This window comes from Hippoglossus hippoglossus, chromosome 4 (assembly GCF_009819705.1).
Source record: "Hippoglossus hippoglossus isolate fHipHip1 chromosome 4, fHipHip1.pri, whole genome shotgun sequence".
In the NCBI taxonomy this organism is placed as follows: domain Eukaryota; kingdom Metazoa; phylum Chordata; class Actinopteri; order Pleuronectiformes; family Pleuronectidae; genus Hippoglossus; species Hippoglossus hippoglossus.
Genome location: NC_047154.1, coordinates 19,362,008 through 19,383,239, shown reverse-complemented (window position 1 = coordinate 19,383,239; position 21,232 = coordinate 19,362,008). Strand labels below are relative to the sequence as shown.

General features: G+C 41.9%; 1 protein-coding gene across 2 annotated transcripts in view; it reads right to left on the bottom strand.

Moving 5' to 3' along the window:
* arid3a (AT rich interactive domain 3A (BRIGHT-like)) overlaps positions 1-21,232 on the bottom strand; it is a 43,337-nt gene that overhangs the window by 16,105 nt on the left and 6,000 nt on the right. For both annotated transcript variants that reach the window (XM_034583484.1, XM_034583485.1), the window contains exons 2-3: positions 12,921-13,694; positions 12,543-12,825 (exon numbers count right to left, since the gene is read on the bottom strand). In XM_034583484.1, the coding sequence (XP_034439375.1) occupies positions 12,543-12,825; positions 12,921-13,261 (624 nt within the window). In that variant the 5' untranslated portion in view covers positions 13,262-13,694. The remainder of the gene's footprint in view (positions 1-12,542; positions 12,826-12,920; positions 13,695-21,232) is intronic.

The following is a 21,232-nucleotide window of genomic DNA, read 5'->3' as shown; positions in this document are numbered from 1 at the left end:
AAATGAGTGGATATAATTGGTTAAGTTTTTACAGGTTGCTACTATACAGATCCAAGTTGAGTGATTACAACACTTTTATAGAATGTGGTAACCGTTTTTTATCCTCCCCTTTTAAATAGTGTGTGTTTATTTTAGGCAAAGCCTGCATGTTATTTTTTGTAGACAGCCGAAACCCAGTTACACTGAGACTAAATCCCCTTTAATCCAATGCTGAAGGACCAGTTTCACAACTTCATATTAATCTGTGTCCCTGAGTTATTTCTTCTCATGAAAGAGATTAGTATGAACGTGTTTTCTTCATATCCTCCTGTCGGACTCGAATGGAAACACGCAGCCGTCTCATTTATGTAAGGTTGCTGTGTGCAACACTTGTAAGCGTGACTAGATCAAATTAAATCTGCTTATCTGGGGTAGGGGCCAAACAAAAAGAAGAGCCTGATGACGGAGGACTGTCTCACAAAACTAATTTATAAACATGAATACAGCTGATAAGAATGTAAACACACACGTACACATGCAGTATATATATGAGAGGGGGAGGGGAGGCTATAGCCAGCAGGGAGAGGAGGTTGACGGAGGGGGGGTGGTGGTGAGGAGGGGGGTCTTGATACGGCTCCTGAACACATGATCAGCAATATTCAAACACTGCATTGTTCCAGGCCAAAGCCCCTCTCTGAGTGTCATTAATGTACCAAAGCCAACACACAGCGTCGCTTCACTGTTCTTCACAAAGAAAATACACACACTTTGATCGCACAATGCAATGTCACGCCTTTATTTCCTCCATGTCACAATTATGTATCTGCAAAATGTCAGTGGTGACATAGAATTATGTAGGATTGATTAGTGTCACACTTAATTTATGGCTCGCTACAAAGCAAATTGTTGGCTATCTATCATATTATTCATTAATTGGGCGCAACATCCACAAACAGTCAGAAACACCCACCACAGTTGCCCGTCATGAGGTTTCTTATCCTGTTCAGTCCAACTTTCCAAAAAAAACTTAAATGAAATATTATGTGATGTCAGGAAGAGCAACAAATGTTTGGCACTTTTGTTTACACAATAACAAAGAAATGGCAACAAATATAACTGCTGATTAATTCTCTGTCAATTTCTTTCGTTTTCGTAAACCATGTTCAATCCCAATAAAAAAATATTTCTATTCCCTTTAAAATAAATTTGAATGTTCTAGCTGAAGGCTGGATGTGACAAGTCTCCGCTGGATACCAGATGAGGTCCAGGCTAAATTTAATCCTGGATTGTTAATGTGCTCCATCAGCTTTGGCTTCATGTATTTGGCCTCAGTTAAAACACAGTTTCTTCTGTGTACAGAAGGAATTTCATGGAGGAGGTTTACATGCAAGCCCTTAATTCAATGTCACCGCAACGAATGCAATATACCAATGATTGAAGCTATTACGTGATTACCTTCAACACAGTGAGGTCGTGAACAGAATTGGCAGAGAACTGCATCTCTGTAGCCAAATGTCGTTTTTTGTTTTCTTCTGCTAAAGATTTGGTCTGGGATGCATTTGGCCAAATTCTTTTACCTGTGTGAACCATACACTGTATATAAAGATGGAAGACATGACTTTCCCCCAAAAGTGAAGCCGAAGCATCTCAATCCCCCATCAAATATAATATATATAAAAATATTTTTTACACTTTTCAGTTTTGCTGATATACTGATTTATTTGTGGCCACTGCTACATATTGATTTTCTTTTCTTTCAATTAGATCACACCTAATTTCACTGTAAAGTGCATAGTGCATTGATTCACGACAAATGATGTGTGTTGTGTATTTGCATATAGATCAGGAGAGACAGATCCGATAGTAAATGGTGAACTGAGAAGCAGGTGGAGATGCAGTCTAATGTCAGGTGTGAACCGATGTACTCTGTCGACTCGTGTTTAGATCACAAACAACACATGTTAGTTCCAGGTATGAACAGGGCCTTTGTTTCCTCTACACCCCACCCTGCCCTTCCCCTTCCATCCCCCACATGCACACAATTAATCACAATAGAGCTGTCCAATTACAGATGCATTGAACGGTGTTATATTGACAGGCAGGATCAAATGCATCATAATCCTAACTGATCGGCTGACCTCTATTGACTGAGGATGAGGAGCAAACATCCTGCTGAGACAAACAACCCTGCTGAGTGTGATTTCCTATCTATTTATTACATTACATATAATTTAGCTGAAGCTTTTATCCCAAGCAACTTAAAATAAGTGCATTCAACCATGAGGGTACAAACCCAAATCAGCAAGAATCATGTACAATTAGCTTAAAAAAGCCAAACTACAAGTGCTACATTTAAGTGCAATTTTTTAAGTAAACACCAGAGTTGACGATGGTTATTAGACATTATTATCTTAACCAAGGTGTAGTGGAAAGAGGTGTGTCTTTAGCCTGGGGGGGAGATATGTAGACTTTCTGCTGTCCTGATGTCAATGGGGAGCTCATTCCACCATTTGAGAGCAAACCGTCGTGATTTTGTTGAGTGGCTCTTGTGTCGCTGGCACAATGTGCAACTGGCACATTCAACCCCAGGTGATAAAAGACGAGTGAGCCAGTGAAAGAACCAGATAGTTTGCATGTGTTTGAATGTGTAAACCTTGGCACGAAACCAAGCAGGACTGATTCGTAAAACCCCTGCAGCTGTATGTTCTTTAAGCTGCCAAAGATTTGATTGGACTTGATTTATGATTTCCCACGGATACAAAAAAAAAAATCTTGTCCTGATGTTTTTTCACTCCAGTTAGACCGAATCCTTTTCATTTCCTGGTGCTGGTACATACTGTACCTCTGGAAATTCAAGGATCTTTGAGGACGTGCTTTCCTTTTTGGTGTGAGAGGTTGTAAGTTGGGCCTCAGCCTGCAGCGCTGCGCTAAAGGATTTTTTATGCTTGGCTTCAGTTGGGTTTACTCGGATAAACAGTATCTCCTGCTGACATGAGGAAAAAGGTGAAAATCTGTTGATGTAGACGAGACATTAAACCAGAATGAGCACTATCCCGTGGTTACATGCACATCATTCCTGTCTGCTTCTGTCAGCTGCCAGGGCTTTGGATAAGAATCAGAAATAACAGCCAGCTTTCCCAGGGCCAGTTTTATGTTGCAGTTAGCCAGCTAAAACCGCTCTGCTCTTGAATGCTATCACAACGATGGCCACCTGATCTGGGAAGGGCGAAGCTGAGCGGACCGAAGGAGGGGAAGTGGGTGGGGCAGGAATTCAGCATCATAAAATTATGTGTTGGAAGGGAGCAGCCCAACAAATGATAAAGTGCTATTACGTATTTGGTAATTGTCACTGGTTCAAAGGCTTTTTCACTGGTATTTCCCTCACAACGCGTTTCTTCAAACCAGACTTTTCTGAAAATGTTAAAAAAAGTCTGACCATGACAATAATCTAATGAGCGCTTGTTTGAAAAGCTGAAGTTATTTATTCAGTAGCAGTGCAGATGCCATGATAAGGGTCTCGTCTCAAGGCAGAAAGATGGAGACAGAGATAGAGGAGAGGTTGAAGGTTCAGTGGAAGGTCTGTAATCTGTAATCTGGCCTAGAAAGGCTAAGAAGAGCTACACTGCTGCATCTCAGCCCCTCGCTGGGCGGATCGGAGCAGACACATGGCCGGGCGCTCGCTCCGTCAATCAGAGTGATGGATGGGCAGGGGATGAATTTACTGCTTGACAACGTGGCCTTAAAAACATATCTGGTTCGCCCAGCCCCGTGGAGGGCAGATATCCTGTGGCCATGTGGCCAATCCCGCCCAAATCAATAGGTGGACAGGCTGCAGTTTGACCTCAAGCAATTTCTGGGTTTGTCCTCTGCATGGAGCGGCAAGAGCAGTGTTCAAATTTGGATGAGAGCACAAAATGAAACCTTAAGACAAGCAGCTGACATGGGACTCAAAGGTACCCAGAGGAGTTTGTTATCCTGTAAACAAAGTGACGGTTAAAATCACTGTTTCCACTCAACATTCATTATGTGTGAATGCATGTCCTTTCTCATGAAACAAAGGCTTGGGAGTCCTTTGTGGAAAAACCAAAACTACACTGTTTAAGTCCATGTTTGCTTATTTGCAGACATAAATGTAAAGAGTGGAAATGTTTTTATACATCCAGTTTTTACAAGTAGAAAAAGACATCTCTACTGTTACAGATCTTCTTGCGGACCTTCACCGAGCGTCTCTATCTCTTTTCCCTCTTCTTTGTTGGTGCATTACCATATTTACTGACCTCTATCAACTGTCACTCAATTCAAATCAATGTCAAAATAACAACTGGCCTGAGACGGTTTCTGTCTTGAAACGTTAATTCTACACACTGACAAAAAATGTGTCGCAATCAGCAGCCTCCACAAAGTACATTGTCGCTCTTTCCCTCTATCCATCACACAAACACATTGACAAAGAACCTTCTGTGAACTCTGGCTCAAAAAATCCTAATTTGTTCATCCCAAACAGAAAGGACATGTGACTATTTACCTACAGAGTGGTGAAGTGAGATCCAGTCACAAGTGGTCACAGGGCACAGATGTGGAGGCAATTTCTAATACCAGGTGTGAACTGACGAACTCAGACCTGTCCACTTGTCATGGGCTCTCTCAGGACGGATGTTAACAACAGGTCTGAACGAAGCCACGGCCACGAAAGGGCAGCGAGTGTCACCTCAGGGGGCAAATGTGCCTCGAAGATTATGGATGAAAACACTTACAGACTCTTTCAGACGAGTGTGCCCTGCTCTGCATAATGTTTGACCTATAAGCTGCACAGCCTCCTGCATCCAACATTTCAAAACATGCATATTTGATTTGCAATCCACTTCCATGCAGTCGAGTTTCATCTCACATGGGGACAAAGAGCGAGTCAGACCTTGGAAATGTGTAGCTAAAGAATCTTTATCTATGTTTGACCTATTTCTTAATTGATTCTTTCAAGAAAGCAAGCTTTCAACACACGCTACCTTTTCAGAAGCATCTGAAGGTTAAATCACACATGCAATGCTTTTGTAGAAATGAATGCCTCCCACTGGCTCATTGTATGAAAAAATGTGAGTGAGGGTTTTGTTTGCTGCCAACCATTCAGTGCAGATCAACACAGTGCAGTTGACAGTGTAGCTAACACTAATGCAGGCTACTTCAAATGCCTTGCTATAAATTCTGCCTAAATGAATGTTTTTTACCTGCGCCAAGGAGGATAGGTTATCACCCCTGACTGTCTGTTTGTTTGTAAGCAAGATTACACAAAAACCTATTAGACACATTACCACACAACTTGGTTTCAGATGCAGTATGGGTCTGGGAAGAACCCATCAAATTTTTGTGTTTAATACAGAGAGATATTTCTGTTATTTAGCCTTCCCTCAATGAAAACACCTCAGTGTAATAACATAAAAATCATCAGCACCACAAACTCGGCCTAAAATAAGTCCTTATAAACGCCTCTAATAAACTGCAGACTGAGTGTTTCTGAGTTTAAATTTAGAAATTGGCCTAAAGGGAAGAGTTCCTTATGCAGGGACAAAGAGGCAGGAAACAGATGAAGCAGGATTCACATATTTCCTTTGGAAAGCAAGAAGAAAGCGTTCAAAAATAACATTCACACATAACAGTGACAATCATTGCCGTGGGTCTTATTTCTCCCCAGCCAACAATAATCATTTCCCCTTTCTATATTAAGGTGCTGACATTTTATAGTCAGGAGGAAGCTGGAGGGTTTTGCTGACAAGTTATCAGCGAATGTGCCAAAATAAAATGAATACTGTTCAAATAAAAAAACAAAAGCCAAAGAAAAAGTCAGAATAAAAGAGCTGGCCTCAGCCTTTACGCAATCTTTGTTTACATTCCTGCTTCAACCCCCTTTTCCTCTTCCATACTGAGCCGCTGCCAATTTCTAGAATCCCCGTGGCTGTACAGTTTCTGACATCAGCTCCATGCCGCACGCTTAGTGTTGGACACAATTCAAATGCTCGGCATTGCTTCAGACAAAATGAGCATGTACTAACACTCCACTTGGCAGTGGTTCAAAGCCCAGCGCCAACTGAATGGCTTTTTTCTCTTCCCTCAGTCACACCTACCCTTTCCCCCTCCCGCACGGCTCCTCCTGACAGGAAGACTTGCAGAGGCCTTCCCTTACTGCCTCAGCCTTTGTTTTTGGCCTTTTGTTTTCATGACATGAACAAGGCCCATTAACCCCTCGTTTTCTTTTTGTTAATCATAGACCACTGCACACAGAGCTCACTCCTGGCACAAAGTCATAAATTAAATAAGAACTCCTCCGCGCTGATTAATCCAACCCCGATGACTCGCTTTACAGAAGTTCAAATATCATTTCTTGGTGCTCTGAAATGAAGGAATTGAAACCAAGCAAATGGACTAGTGTGAAAACTGGAGAGAGGTGTGTAAAACACAGCCTGAATAATGACCAAATCATGCAGGGACACAGCTTGACATAGTTTCACATGTATTATTATATTATATTTTGTCTTTGTTGCTTCATTATCAGAAAGGGGTATTTAACCTAGATTAAATTGATATTGAACACCACAACAGTAGTTTGAAAAGAGGGTGGGTGCACAACGACCCATGAACAAATTTTAGGAATTTGAAATACCTGCCTGAGCAGACAGACAAATCTTCAGCTGCGAAAAATGTGAGAAACGACATGATCCAACCTGTTTATACAACCTGGAGGCAGATCAAAAGGCCTCACGGTGGAATATAAACCCAACAAGCACTTATCAGACAGCTGTATCAGCAGAAACCTGACGGCAATCCCAATAAGTGTCGCTCCCAATTGGCTCTCGTTCCAGCTACACTTCCTGTAGTCACTAACAGCACCCTCCCCCCACTCCTAGTGTGTGTGTGTGTGTGTGTGTGTGTGTGTGTGTGTGTGTGTGTGTGTGTGTGTGTGTGTGAGAGCAATTTAATGTTTAATGCCAACTCCCCCCATTCACCCTGATCATGGTGAGTGCCATGAATTTTTAAAGACGTCCCTGCTTTACTGTCCATCTGGGCTCCATCTGCCCAGCTGCTGGTGTTTAAAGGCGGCAGAGACACAGGAGAGGAGACTTCAAAGCCTCTGCATGGCCTCTGGACAATTTCTGGCCTGAGGACGATATTGTTTATAAAGGGGGGGCAGGGGCGCGGGGGCAGTTATATTAGATATATTCCATAGCATTGCACAGACCACACATTCATGAAGCCAGGTTGTAAAACTACTTCCACAAACATATCTTGAATACAGAGGCAAATAACTGAAACAAGGGAGGTCCTGTGAAGTTAAGTAAGAAATTACGTTAATACAGTTTGTTGGTTACTAATTTCTTCACATCTTCAAATTTTTGGAGTTCAGTAGATAACCAATGCAGATATCTAAATAGTGAGTAATATGTAGCCAATATGCTACAAACACGCGCAACATAAAATGGCTGGATCAACACCTGGAATTATAATGTATTATAATCCTGCTTAACTGTGTATTTAAAGCCTGCTGAGAGTTGTGTATATAATCATTTTATAATGGGCATATATTAAATGTATATTATATACATATATAAGTACATATACACATAAATATACACACCCACATTTGGTCAGATCTGCTGTAAGCCTATTGGCTGAGGGACAACACTTATATGATTAACTTTAAATGAATAAGCATAAACGTTTCCTGGAAACGTTTATGCTTCATAATCTAGAGAGTGATATTGATATGGATCTTTAAAAGGGTAGATGGTTATTGGGGGGGGGGCCTCGTGGTATATGAAGGACACCTCGAATGGAATCACTGAAATAGGCACTGCACCAGCAGCACAAATCAGTTTCAATAACAAAATAATCCAATGACGCTGCAATAATTTGATATCTGTGTAAATCCCTGACCTGTATTTATTTCTGCTGCTCTCTGCCAGAGCCAGATATGACACCACTGGCATAGTGCCTCGAATATTTTTGATTAATTCACTTAAAACCACAGTGTAATCAGACATCCGAACAGACAGCACCTCCTGGCTTGATTTAGTCTGACCTTTCAGCTGAGAGACGGAGAAAGGACAGAGGCCGACAGATCCAACAGGAATGCAGTTTGGGCCTTGGCATGATATATCTTAGCCAGACACATCCTGAGGCAAACCTGAACAAAAAGTAAGAGTTTGCCTGGATATTTCCCCACTTGCATGGAACCTTAAACCTGGACTTGTGTCAGGAATTGACTTAATTGTGGACTTTCCTGGATATTACTTTACTGGACCCATTCTTTGGATTTAGTATGCTGTTCTTATGGTGTATTCAGAACATAGTACCAGTTTTAAGCCTGTGTATTTTGTATTTCTTCAAACTGCTTAAACTTTCTGCTCAAATTGACATTATTCAAACGAATAGAGCCTATTGAATGCACAATTACACGAGGAGGGGGAATGCAGAGGTCTTTCCTCAGGCTGATTCTTGAACCATTGCTGTTATGGGCCCGTGATCACTGAGACACAGTTTGTGACATTGGGGCGAAAACAATTGATACGACATAAACACAAAGAAGAAAAAGACAGTTTTCAGTTTGGAAGAGCTCCAGCTGCTGCAGACTGATAGAGGCACACAAGGTTTCTGCTGAGAATCTGGGGTTCCTAGTGGCCACATTATCACCCTCCCTCAGGCACATTCCAACAGCCTCCACCCACCTGCTTAAAATAAACTGTACAGCCTTAACCCCTTCCTTCCCAGCCAAAGCCATCGAAAAAAACACTCAAGTCGACTCCAGAACACGTGTATGTGTGTAAGTTACAGGGTTTCCCACCCACAATTTTTTCAACAGATACCTCATAAGAACCTGTATAAAGGCCTCATCTGCACCGGGTTTGCTCGTGTTGAATGCAGCTTTAAAAAGGTGCCGTATATGAGGCTTCTCTGCCGCCGAATGTGGTTTCTTGCTGTGGCACGTGGTGATGGTCACTTGCCAACTTCAGCCATTGAAGCTACTTCATTGGGGCAGACTGGACAGTACAACAGTCCAATTAAATTAAGCCGATCAACAATATGCATGAATCCATGAATTGAAATTGGTGAAAATGACTTGCAATGTTAAGGAAGGTGAAAAGAATACCTGGATCCACACAAAAAGTTAACGAGTTCTTCCCAAACCCATAATGCATCCTACCACCAAGTATAGTGGAAATCCGTCCAATAGATTTTGTGGACAGGGGCAAAATCATAACCTCCTTGGTGGAGGTAAAAGGAGCTTTTGTCTTGTATATGTAACATCAGCTGGTTGTTTGGCAGGATGATGATCCCTGGCGGACTTAAATCACAGCCCCTGAAGTCTGGCTTTTCCTGGTTTTCATCAGGTTTTGCAGTAAACTGTGCACCAATCAGCTACAACATTAAAACCAGTCTCCAGTTTTAGATGCATTTGTGGTCTGGTGACATGGTCTTTGAGAGGCGCATCAAATTTAATTTATTGGTGATGTTTCAGACACATGTTCTTGTGTGCAGCACTCTTAATTTATATAATTTCTTTTCCAAAGATCTTTATGACTGTTGTGAAAACTCAAGTGTGCTCAAATCACCACTATTAAAGATAAAATATATGTATATATGTAAACCTGCTAATCAAGCAAAGAAAAACTAAGTTTGCAGTGAAAATACATTTCAAATAGTGGTCTGCAGATTTAACTACTGCCTCTTTCTCCAATAACAAGGAGAAACCACAAATGGCAGGTTCTGGTAAGAAAAGAAGAAGCGCAGTAAAACCAGCTCACGCCAAATATAAATTAAGGCTGAAATCATTGAGTTTGATTTTCATGGGGTTGGAATTATCAAGGGACAGACTGTGCTCATCATAACAGGTCGGTCATATTTACATTACTCACTGCAGACACAGCAGATTTACTGAGGATTATAATTAGAGGCCAGAGCGGCAATTATTACTAATCACTGTAATCATCCGAGGGCAAAATTTGTCCTGTATGAATGATGTGCAGGACTAAAACCCTGGATTCGTATATAAACTATCAGCAGCGAGGGAAGAGGCCGAACAAACAGATGTGAGCGTTGTTGCTGTGTCTATCTGACATGTTAAATTCAGAAGGTTTTTAAGGACAGTTTGGTTTGCCGTCCTCTCTCCAGTCTCCACAGTGAGAGCCTGGGAGGAGTTGGACATTAGGCGTGACAACAGATTGGGTAACACAGACATGATATTGGCTGTCGTATATAACCGTCAGCTACAGCCCATTCATGCTTGCATGATCTACCGCTGACTAGCTTGTCATGATAGAAATGTCCAGTATTTCCTACCTCACATACCACATGCTGCAGAGAGTATCAATTCAATTCATTCACACAAAACTTTACAGAGGGAGGTTCGGGCTATTTTGAGATGCAGCAGAGAGGTTTAAAGGGAGTTGTGTTCCTCACTCTCTGTAATTAAAAGAAATAGGCCTTAAATTACTAAATCCATGGTTAGGTTAAAAAATGAAGCGCATGCAGACTGCGTGCAGTGCGCTGGAGTTAATTTACTTCCAACGCATCAATAAAGAAATCTAAAATACCCCCCCACTCGCCTAACAACTCCTGAACCATCTCCCTCTTCTCAAAGAGTTTAATAATCTCTGCACAGATAAAAGATGAGCTGCTGCTCATATTGTCAAACATTGTTTTATGGCTTGAAACGTTGCTACAGGCCACAAGCCTGTTTGCATTTCAATGTGTCTCAGTGGCTTTCATACAGGCTGCATTTGCATGAAATGGTGGCTCGGAACAGGCCACCGTGAGATCTTCACAGATAAATGTATCCAATTATAGACCTCTTTATATCTTTGTCTTTTCTTTATTGGTTTATTTAAAGCAGGGACACTGTGATCTACAGCACCAGATTAGCACAGTGCTAATTTACATCTTGTCCCTGGGCCTGTATACAAAATGATAATTTTGTATAACACTAATAAACACACCTGAGGGACAGATCCGTATACATTCAGAGAGCATCATCAGACTGTAACATGACTTTATATGGTTACATGTCTTTCAACCATGTTTTAAAGCATTAGTGGGGGGGGGGGGGTGGTCGGGGACACGTGGCCACGTTCTTTTAGCTGCGTGGACAAAAAATCAAATATCCTGGTCCACATTGAAGGGCTACTCTGATGTCCTTTGACCCGCTACAGTTTCATAATAACCCCAAATTATGTTTATATTTCTCAGTAATTCTCGTACATTTCTTTGTAGCCACTGCCACAATTTTCCATTTTTGTCTACCGTTTAAAATGAGTAAAATTATATTTCATAGAGCTGCGCGCTGCATGTTTATTCTCTCTCTCTCTCTCTCTCTCTCTCTCTCTCTCTCTCTCTCTCTCTCTCTCTCTCTCTCTCTCTCTCTCTCTCTCTCTCTCTCTCTCTCTCTCTCTCTCTCTCTCTCTGACACACAGATACACGCAACACAACCCCATCTGTATAACCACACTGGCTTAAGAACATCATCACTTAGTCTTTGCGAACAGAAATGACGTACGTGTTTATTTCCATAGAAGGCAGGGAAGTGGGATCTGATCACAACTGGTCACTTGAGACACATATGGAGACTTACTCTAATACCAGAGCTGTCCACCTTTGAGCCGCTCACCTGAGACAGATGGTTATTATACCAGCTTTGAACAAGGCCTCGGAGTATTTTATCTTTTTTTTTTTCCACTGCTGATCCAATTTTACCCGAATAAACTTTTAAATCTCATTTTACACTGGACTGATGTCAATTTAAACAGCTAAATGTCATCACCTTGTGGAGCAAATATCATTAAGTGATTTAGTTATTTATAATCAGTGCTGAATTGATACATCATTCCTCACTTGGAGTCTTTTTTATCGACAGCAGCCCTCGATCTAAATTTGGCTGTTGACAGATTCAAATCTCTTTGCGTAAGCAGCCCGTCTTATTCCACTGAGGCCTCCCTCATCATATCCAGCCCACCAACATGTTTACAGTAAACGCCAGCATGGTAAAGCTATTAAAAAGCTCCCTATCCCCTCCTCCTCTTTCTCCTAGCTGCCCTCAGCCTCTCTTCCTCAGCTCACAGGAACTATTCATGACAGGAAACAACTATTTTCTTACTCGAAGGCCTCAGTTTGAAGCTGCTCCACCAGAAAAACTGACCAGATCCTAAACAACAGGCACCCGTCCAAAGTGTCTGCTGGCTCAGTTAAAGTTTTAAAGCCTCATCAACATTTATCCAGTGACTGGTGTAAAATTCCCACCCTGGTTGGATTACGTGTTGTACTTCTTAGAAAGTGTCATACAGTTTGATGTGAGGAGGGTGTGAAGGCCAGAAGTGGCTCCCTCGTCAGCATACAGCATTTCTGATGAATGTACTTTCTCAGAAAGAGACAGCAGCTGACTTTAGATTATGTAAGGATTTAGCTGATATGAGGGAAATTATATTTCACATGACTGTATCTGTAGTTGTGGGGTTAATTTATATGCAATTCTCTTTCAACAGAGAAGTACAGCCTCTAAGACACCAAGATACAACAGATCCTACCTGTCTAAACTGCTCCTCGTAGGTCCATTCTCCGTGGTCCTGCCCGCCCAGATGGCTGTGCGTGGCGTGGGGAGGCAAGATAGCTACACGGGGCTCCTGGTCGACACTAGGGCGCGCCTTCAGAACCTGGGAGTGGGGATGGAGCTGGCGGTGGGGCAACAGGAGGATGCCTTTCCCTGGGGCCACAGCATCATGGCCTGTTGGCAGATTTTCCTCTGCCAGGTCATCGTCAAAGTCTTCTTCCATCTCGCCTTCAAAGTCCTCCTCATCCCATTTCCGTTTGCTGTGTGTGTTAAAAACAGAATGAAATAGTTTAAAAGACATAAAAGAAATAAAAGAAGCTTTAAGACGACCAGAACAGAGACATTGGATACTTACATCTGTTCCTCCTCATCTGAGCCCATCATATCTTTGTATTGTTCCTCCCCTTCGTCATTGTCATCATCATCAACGTCATCCTCGCCGCCGCTGCTGCGCTCCGACATGGGGCTGTCAGACACTCTTTGCAGCCCGGCCGCCACGGCACGCATGGCCGCTAACGCCGCCATCTGGGCCTGCTCTGACTCAGGGGCCGGGCTCCCCATTGGCTCGTCCCTCCCTCCTCCACCTGTGCGCACCTGAGTGTGTTGAGCAGCAGCTTGCTGCTGTAGCTGCTGCTCCATCAGCAGCTTGGCCCTCTGCTGCCTGTGCAGGTTCTCCATGACGGCCTGCAGCTTCATCTCCAGGGAAAGCGGCACAGCGTTCAGCTGCTCTCCTTCCCCTCCCTCCCCCACTGAAGGAGCACCAGTTGGGGGCCAGTCGTGGGACAGTGGTCGATCCTTCTGCTCAGGCAGCGAAATCAACAACTGCGCCTGCGATGAAGCAGCTAGCAGCTGGATGGGGGTTTATAGGTTATGGCTATGTGGAAATGTGGGTCCTCGTGGAGACGTGGAAGGAGGAGGAGAACAGGGGTCGGTCAGAGCTCTGAGACATGCAGTCAGAGAGAGGCTTCACTTCTGGAGACAGAGGCCTCTCGCTTGTCTCGATGGTTTTTCCTGCAGCTGAGGGGGAAACCAAAGTTGTCGGCTGAGCTGAGTCGCACAGGGTTCAATGAGGCACAAGCAGTGGAAGAGAAGGTGGGAGTATGAGAGTACGCTGACAGACTACAAAGACCTGAGGGACAGAAAGAAAAACAGAGTGTCAGCCTGCTACTTCCCCACTGTCTGCTAACATCAGTAACTTCAGTTAAAAGGCAAAACCGTTTTGTTGTGGCTGCGACCAAACTGTGAAACAACTTTTCTCGAAGCATCAGATCAGAAAAACGTGTTTCTATTTTCAAACTTTCCCTTTGTTGGCCTTTCACTAAAGTGGACATATTCAGCTCGATCTGATTTCAAGCTATAAGGTACGCATGGTTAAAATCAAAACTATTTTGTGCATGTTTCATTCTTGTTGTTTGAGGAACTTGACCAATAATTTTGAATCAACTGCAGGACTTCTCAAAACCCTAACCGCTCTCAAATCACGTGTTGAGACAATGTGAAAGAGGAAATGCCCAATTTCACATAGCAAGCCTAAAATCAACATGAAGCATAAACACAGTGTCACTGAGTTCATGTTCACTATATAGCGTGGGCAGGATTAATCACACAACACACACACACACAACACACACAACACACACACACACACACACACACACACACACACACACACACACACACACACACACACACACACACACACACACACACACACACACACACACACACACACACACACACACACACACACACACACACACACACACACACCGGACAGGCACACTGCTCACATGGGACAAAATGTTTTAACCGCAATAACAACAGGAAGTGAAATCAAAGGGAGAACCGTCACTTTCTTTACCTGGTTGGCTCCAAGCCAGAGAGAACTTGAGCGCGACAGCAAACACAAGTACTACGAGTCAACACTGTTAAAACCCACACAATGTATATTCGGATCTGTGACTCCACTGAGGTATGACTGGTGTGTTTCTACCCCCCCTATTTTAAATGTCTGTAAGCGATAATGGTTCTCCTACATACCTGTTCCATGGAAGTGCTCAGGTATGCAGCGCAGTCTCGGTTTATCAGAAATAAGCTTCGAAGTCTGTTCTCTATTAATGAGTGTGGGGAGGTTGTGGCTCAGATCAGTCGCGCAGAGATAAGAGCTGCGAGCCAAGTCAACAGCACGTGGGGAAACTAAATTTGAGTGCAGGTGCTGGATATGTCGAAGCAGCAGTCATGACATGAGGCAGCAGTGACTGTGCACCACCACTCATTCAGCTACTCTGACTAATACATGAATAGACAGACCTCGCTAATCACTACCTGCCCTGATGCTTTCAGAAACTATAGGTTTTACATAGGACTTTTACACTGGGTACATTCTGGATGAATGCACGAATGACTCTCTCGTTAAAAAATCCATCGCATGAGTTACTTTTTAAGGGAAATGGGAATATTTGCTGGTTTTACTTGGGTTTTTTCAACTTGAGTCGGTCAACTTTGAAATTCTGAGATTTCGTAATATTAGGAAAATAAAGTCCGAATTTTAGGGTGAATATCAGACAATCAACTTGTCACCAGTATTGAAATAAGGAATGAAGCATCTTGTTAAGTTATACTCGAGTCAAGGTTTCACAAATAACAAAATACTTCATCATAACCTGACATCATCATAAGTATCAGGACTTTAAAAAGATTGTGCAAGAAACTGTCTAAGAATCATCACCCAACTCATCTAAAATGGCTGACATTGTAGACACAGTTGGAAAGTGTGAAGACAAGAAACAAGACAAATGCCTTGAGTCGTCACTTTCCTCAGCCACATACCCAACATGCAGTCAGCCTGCAGCTCCTCACTGTAGCTTAACTGGTCCGATTCCTCAGCTATAAAATGTATTTAAAAGCACCAAGTTCTGCCATGACTATTAAAAACTATAGAGAACTATAAGAAAGGCAAATATTGGTCAGTGATATAACCGCTGACAAGCAAAATGTTACGGGAAATAAAAGTAATCCTGCAGAAGTTTGTACGTCAGCATGGACAGGGGAAAAAAAAATCATCTGTCACCCTACACTACGTCTGTGTGTTAGAGAAATGTTGCGCAAGGAAACAAGAGCTGTGAAACTTGTATTTCTTCAGCGGGTGAAGGAAGTGACAACTGACGGAGCAGATAGAGCGAGGCAGCCGACAGATACTCAATATTGATTCATTACATTCTTTATATGCGACAGAGGCACGAATGAACAGCAGCAGTTGTCAGACGACGAATAGCAGCAGTGTAAGCAGGATTAAATCTGGTTTGACTTAGACAACTTGTCCTGTCGTGTCCTACGTGGAAAGACACAAATATTTACTGGTGGCACCTCTTGACAATCCAGTTGCATGAAGTGACACAGCAAATTCATGTCAGAACAGCCTGTGCATGCAGTGTTGGCATGTTTGCACACTATTATTTAGACTATCCATTACTCAACATGTCAAAAAGCCATGAGAACAGAGTGAGCCAAAGAGAAACAATGCGGCATCAGACAGCGCCTCCCTCCATGTGTCATACATGTAATTTCAAAGACAGAAGTGTCCATCAGAACAAAGCTGCTCGGATGACTATTCCTGTGCAGAGGGAAGGAGAAGTGGTCACTTCGTTTCATACCAGTGCTTTTTCACAAACCATCATGATTTCCTACATGTTGGATGGTGCAAATTACATTGCATCACTGTATGTGTTCGCCGCTTCCCCAAACAATGAGGCACGTTTTGCGAAAGCTTTTTATGCGGCTGTGATGTTGATCATGAGACGACAAAAATACTTGAATACATGGCATGCAACAATAAAATGAAGAGTCAAATGTTTACAGGGAGGATAGTCAGCTGTGGGTGCCTGAGTCTCATGTGGCCCAAACGTCTGCTGTTTTTTTACTTCCAACCAAACACTGCAGCAGCTGATCTCACCCTTTAACACTTGCGCTGAATAAATTCAAGCAACAGATGAACGCAGCCACCAAATGGTTTATGGTTCTCGCTCTTCGCTCAGTCTAAGTGGCACCTTACTGGTGACACATGTTGTAACATGTGTGTAAGGTTTTTTTCTGTCTGTGTTTGTTTGTTTGCCTGTTAATTACCAGGATTAAGCATTAACTACTGAACGGATTACCATGACACTAGGCCAAAGGATACAGAATAAGTCAGGGAAGAGCCATTTACTTTAAGATTGTGAGACAGGATGTTCTTGACATTTTCATCGATTTCTCAGAGAATAACTCAGGGATCTGAATGTTAAAGAACCAGTTATAGGTACAGAACTTTATCTTTTAAGCGAAATATTGACTTATACAATGTTCTAGGGTACAAACAGTTCTTTAGGAAGCTGGTAGAGCTCTGCGTTAACCCTTTCTGATTGGAACTCTACTCTGCAGATTGGCTGGTGGTTGCCTTTGGTATCTCGTTCTTACACATTACATTTAACCAGACCATGGCCAAAGTGATAAGGCCTTTAATATCTTAAACACAACTCTCTGTGAAACCGAGCACTCTCAAGAGGGAAAGGGCCAAATCCCCTAAAAAAACCCTGCTGGGTCGCATTTACACTGCAGCAGTGGTGGGAAAAACCACGTCCGTACATTTTCTGGACATTTCTTTACATTGACCCCTCGGGACAGTGACCAGCTGTTTTATGGAAGTCCTGCTTTATTCTCAAACTGCTGCATGGCTGACGAATTCTGAGAGGAAGTTGCTTTATGACCAAGGAGTAAACAGGTTTCACAGCATGTGTGCCACCCCCCCCCCCCCCCCCCCTTTTTCTTCCAGTCTCAAAAATGTTGTTAAAACTAAATTACAGAAACCTACTTCCTTCATGGTTTTGCTGCATTACTGGGTAAAATTCTAAATGTATGTATAGCTGCAGTAAAGGTCAGGGAAGATTTAGCAAACTAACTAATGATTTCCTCCACATTCAGAGCTTTATGAAGGTTTTCTGAATGTAGGCTGTCTCCGGATCAATATGACTTCTGCATCTTGCATTTGCAATTGACCAAAGGACAAATGTAAATCTTTGCGCGGTGGCTGACGTATGCTGATTTTCTGTCAATGGTCTGTTTCAGAGACCATTTTTCATGCAAAACAAAAACGTAGCTACTTCGAAGCAGAGTTTGATTAAATGTGTCCCTTATCTGCCTGCCGTTAACTGCTCCACCTCGACACTGCCTGTTCATCGGTTTGCTGTCTTCTTTTATTGTCTTTTCTTTCACACCCTCACATTCATATTTTCGCTCCCGGTCTATTGTCACAACTCTAGACTTAAATTTGCATTTAAAAAAACGAATGTGTGAGTACACAGAATTTGCTGTGTACACTGTGAGCTCAGGGTGAAGGAGTAATTGCCACAAGCTAAATTTCGCACAACATAACAGACAATCCCTTAAACTGCACAGCTAAAGTAAAGACACTTAGGGCCCATTTAACACCATAATTGGCTAAAGGAAGGCCGGCCTGCTGGTATAGGTGACGGTCGCCCATGTGGGGGTCAGAGAGGAGTGGCCGGGAAAGAAACTTTAACAGTTGGCAGAATGAGGGATCAAGTAGAAAAGATGAGAGCTAACGGGTTAATCCTCTTTCCTTTTTTTTTTAAACCCACATTTGTGAGGTGGAAGACTACAAGGTCTGAGCAAACACGACGGAGTGATAAGAACAAGAGCTACGGGTCTAATTCCAACTAGATAAAGGGACCTGCCCCACATACATGAACATATATACATACATACTGATAATGTACTCTGGTGAAAGCATCAAAGCATTCTCACACCACAAAAATATGGGATTCCATTTTCTTTTTTCAGAGAACTGCTGGTGTAACTCACACATGGCATTTCCGACAAGTGTGTAAAGAAGATAGTTTTGATATTTCATTAAAAAAGGTTAAATTCACCAGGGTTTTTCCTCAGTAGGTGGTTTTATTCTCATGTACCAACATCAGCACAGATACACATCTGGCTTTTTAATTCAAAGTCTTAAAAATACAAACCATCTCTTGCCTGATAAAGCCGAGTGGTTTCGAGATGAACTGGGTGAGGTCTTGTGAGACTTGAAACTGGCTATTAAAATCAAAAAGGTCTGTCTGTTCTGCATGACTGGAAATTCACAGAGAACTAGATTCTTAAAGTGGTAAGCCACAAGATTTATGTTTTTCTCTTTGTTAGTGCTCACTCTCCTAAAGACCACATATAAATCATAGTGGGTGGCACTGTGATGTCACCCTTGGTTTTCTGACAATGCAGGTTGGAGTCTCTGTGCTGCGTTTTCTTTATCACATCACCATGATGCTCATGCTACACTTGTTTTAAATAAAAGACTGTGTGCAACCAATGTGTCTACTGGAGTTTTCTATTTATACCAGCTTGAACGTGTGCAGTTTACGGGTTGACAGAAGCCTGTTGTTGGGCTTTATCGTATCATTACCGTGTCTGGTCATGTACCATGTATCAACGGGCTTTTACAGGAAAACTGGCTTTTTGATGATGCTATCTATACCAGCATTCCTGGACATATACTATACTGCAGCACAACTACAAAGTTTGTATCTTTTTATATATTTATCTTTCACAATTCGTTATTCGTTACCTTTATCTATAGCTGTAAATCATCATTGTTTACTGTGGGACAGCCCGTCTTATTTGAATAGCACAAATCAAACTTTGTTTAAAGATTATTTAGTCTTTGTTTGTACTTTACTCCCTAGAAATAACGTGAATACATAAAAGATGCTTACGACACACAACCACACCTCTCCTAATTCAAACTGTCAGTCCATTTCTGTTTACATGTGTTTACCTATGTTTGTAAATGGCAGCAGGACATACATTTACATAAACAAGCAAACTGCACGGCTTTCAAGGTATGAGATAAGAACCAGGAAGAAGCTACAGTCAAATTTTTTTGGCTTCAATTAAAAAGCTTGGAGGGTGCAGCCAAAATCAGAAAGGTGAGCTTCTAAATCTTAGAATAAATAAATAGGAGAATAAATAGTATGTGAGGTAAAAAAAAAAACTCACATACTGGCACTGTCCACTTTCTGGATAGTGAATAAATAATAAATGAATTCAACTATCTTAATCATCATGTCGTAACATTTTAATTGAGTAATGAATTAAATAAAAACCTAATCTCATTTTTAAATTATATTTCATTTGACCTAATGTCATGATAAAGAACATGTCCTTTTAAAAGCTTTGTTTGTTTACAGCACTCATCTCATCATGTCGACAGTTTTTCATTTAGTATCGAAGTGAAAGAGTAATTGTGAACAGAGAAATGAAACAGTTGCCATTCATGATGCTTTCTCCATAAAAAAGGAGAGAAAAAGGGATAAAACAAAAATTCAGTGGTGCTGGTCTTGATTAAGAGTCCCTCTCTCACATTCCTTGCACTATTACCTCGCGAGGCAATAACACAGGCTCCATTGAGCCCCGCTGCACCAACAACAAGATCATTGAGGAAGTGTCGCACAGGCTGGTCACGCACTTTCCACTGACCTCTTCCAGTGAGCTGGAGAAATGCAGCGAACCAAATCTGATTAGCCCCAGCTATGCCATAAATTAAGTGGGTATATAGCAAAAATAATCCAGTGATCTACTTCTCAGCAGTGAAACCTGTGGTTATCTATCAACCCACAGGACTCACCCGCCGGACAGAGAGGCGGATACATGTACGATCTGCTATGTGGTATAAAATATCTGGATTTATGAGTTTATTTTATTGTGAAAATAATCAAATGAAAGCAAGCAAAAGTCTTTTTCCTAGTAGGTGTGCATCTTGCATGTATTTATTTGGTCAATGCTCTTACTTGAAGTGTTTTAAACAAAGTGTAATATTAGATAAAGCTCAATCTTACTTTTCATTTGTCATTTCCAGTACTATTTTTTTCTATTCCGATATTCTTATGTTGTTTTTAGACTTATCTTATTTGTATTGTTATATATTTAGGTACTGGTCCTCTCTTACTCCTGATTACATTGGAAATTTCCATACTTCACTTATTTTCTAATTCTTTTGTATTATTCTTTGTTATTGTAACTTTGGAGCCAGATCTGGCACAAACATGTCCTTTGGGATTAATAAAGTTCAATCTCATCTTTTCTTATTCCCTCATTCAACAGCATTACTAGCAAGCAACACCAAGCAGAGCTGAATATATTTCAGTTAAATATTGATATATTGGAGATTCAGACAGCGCTGCGGGCCCATGATGATCAATGCCTCTGGGGATTTTCCACTCTGAAAACAGGGCGACGGGGAATGAAACAGATATGACACTTAATCATTCTTGATGTCTTGACTGAAAAGGGTGCTCTAAACATTCCTATGTGGGCTGAAAATAATCAAACTTATATATTAGATGTATTATACCAAAAAACCTTTAAACTCTGCTACATGGATGTCTTCTCACAGGGACAGTCATCAGACGAATAGTTCAAATAAAAGAAGAAAACAAAGTCTCTGCTGATTCTGCTGAAATGTTTGCACTCCTTCATGTCCACTGGTGGATATTGACCTCGCCATGTAACAGCCCTGCCTGTGGATTCACGTGGAGACTGCAGTATTATGACAGCAAACATAACTGATGACAGCTCTGGTTGAGAAACAGCTAAACACAGTCACTACCCAAGTAAAAC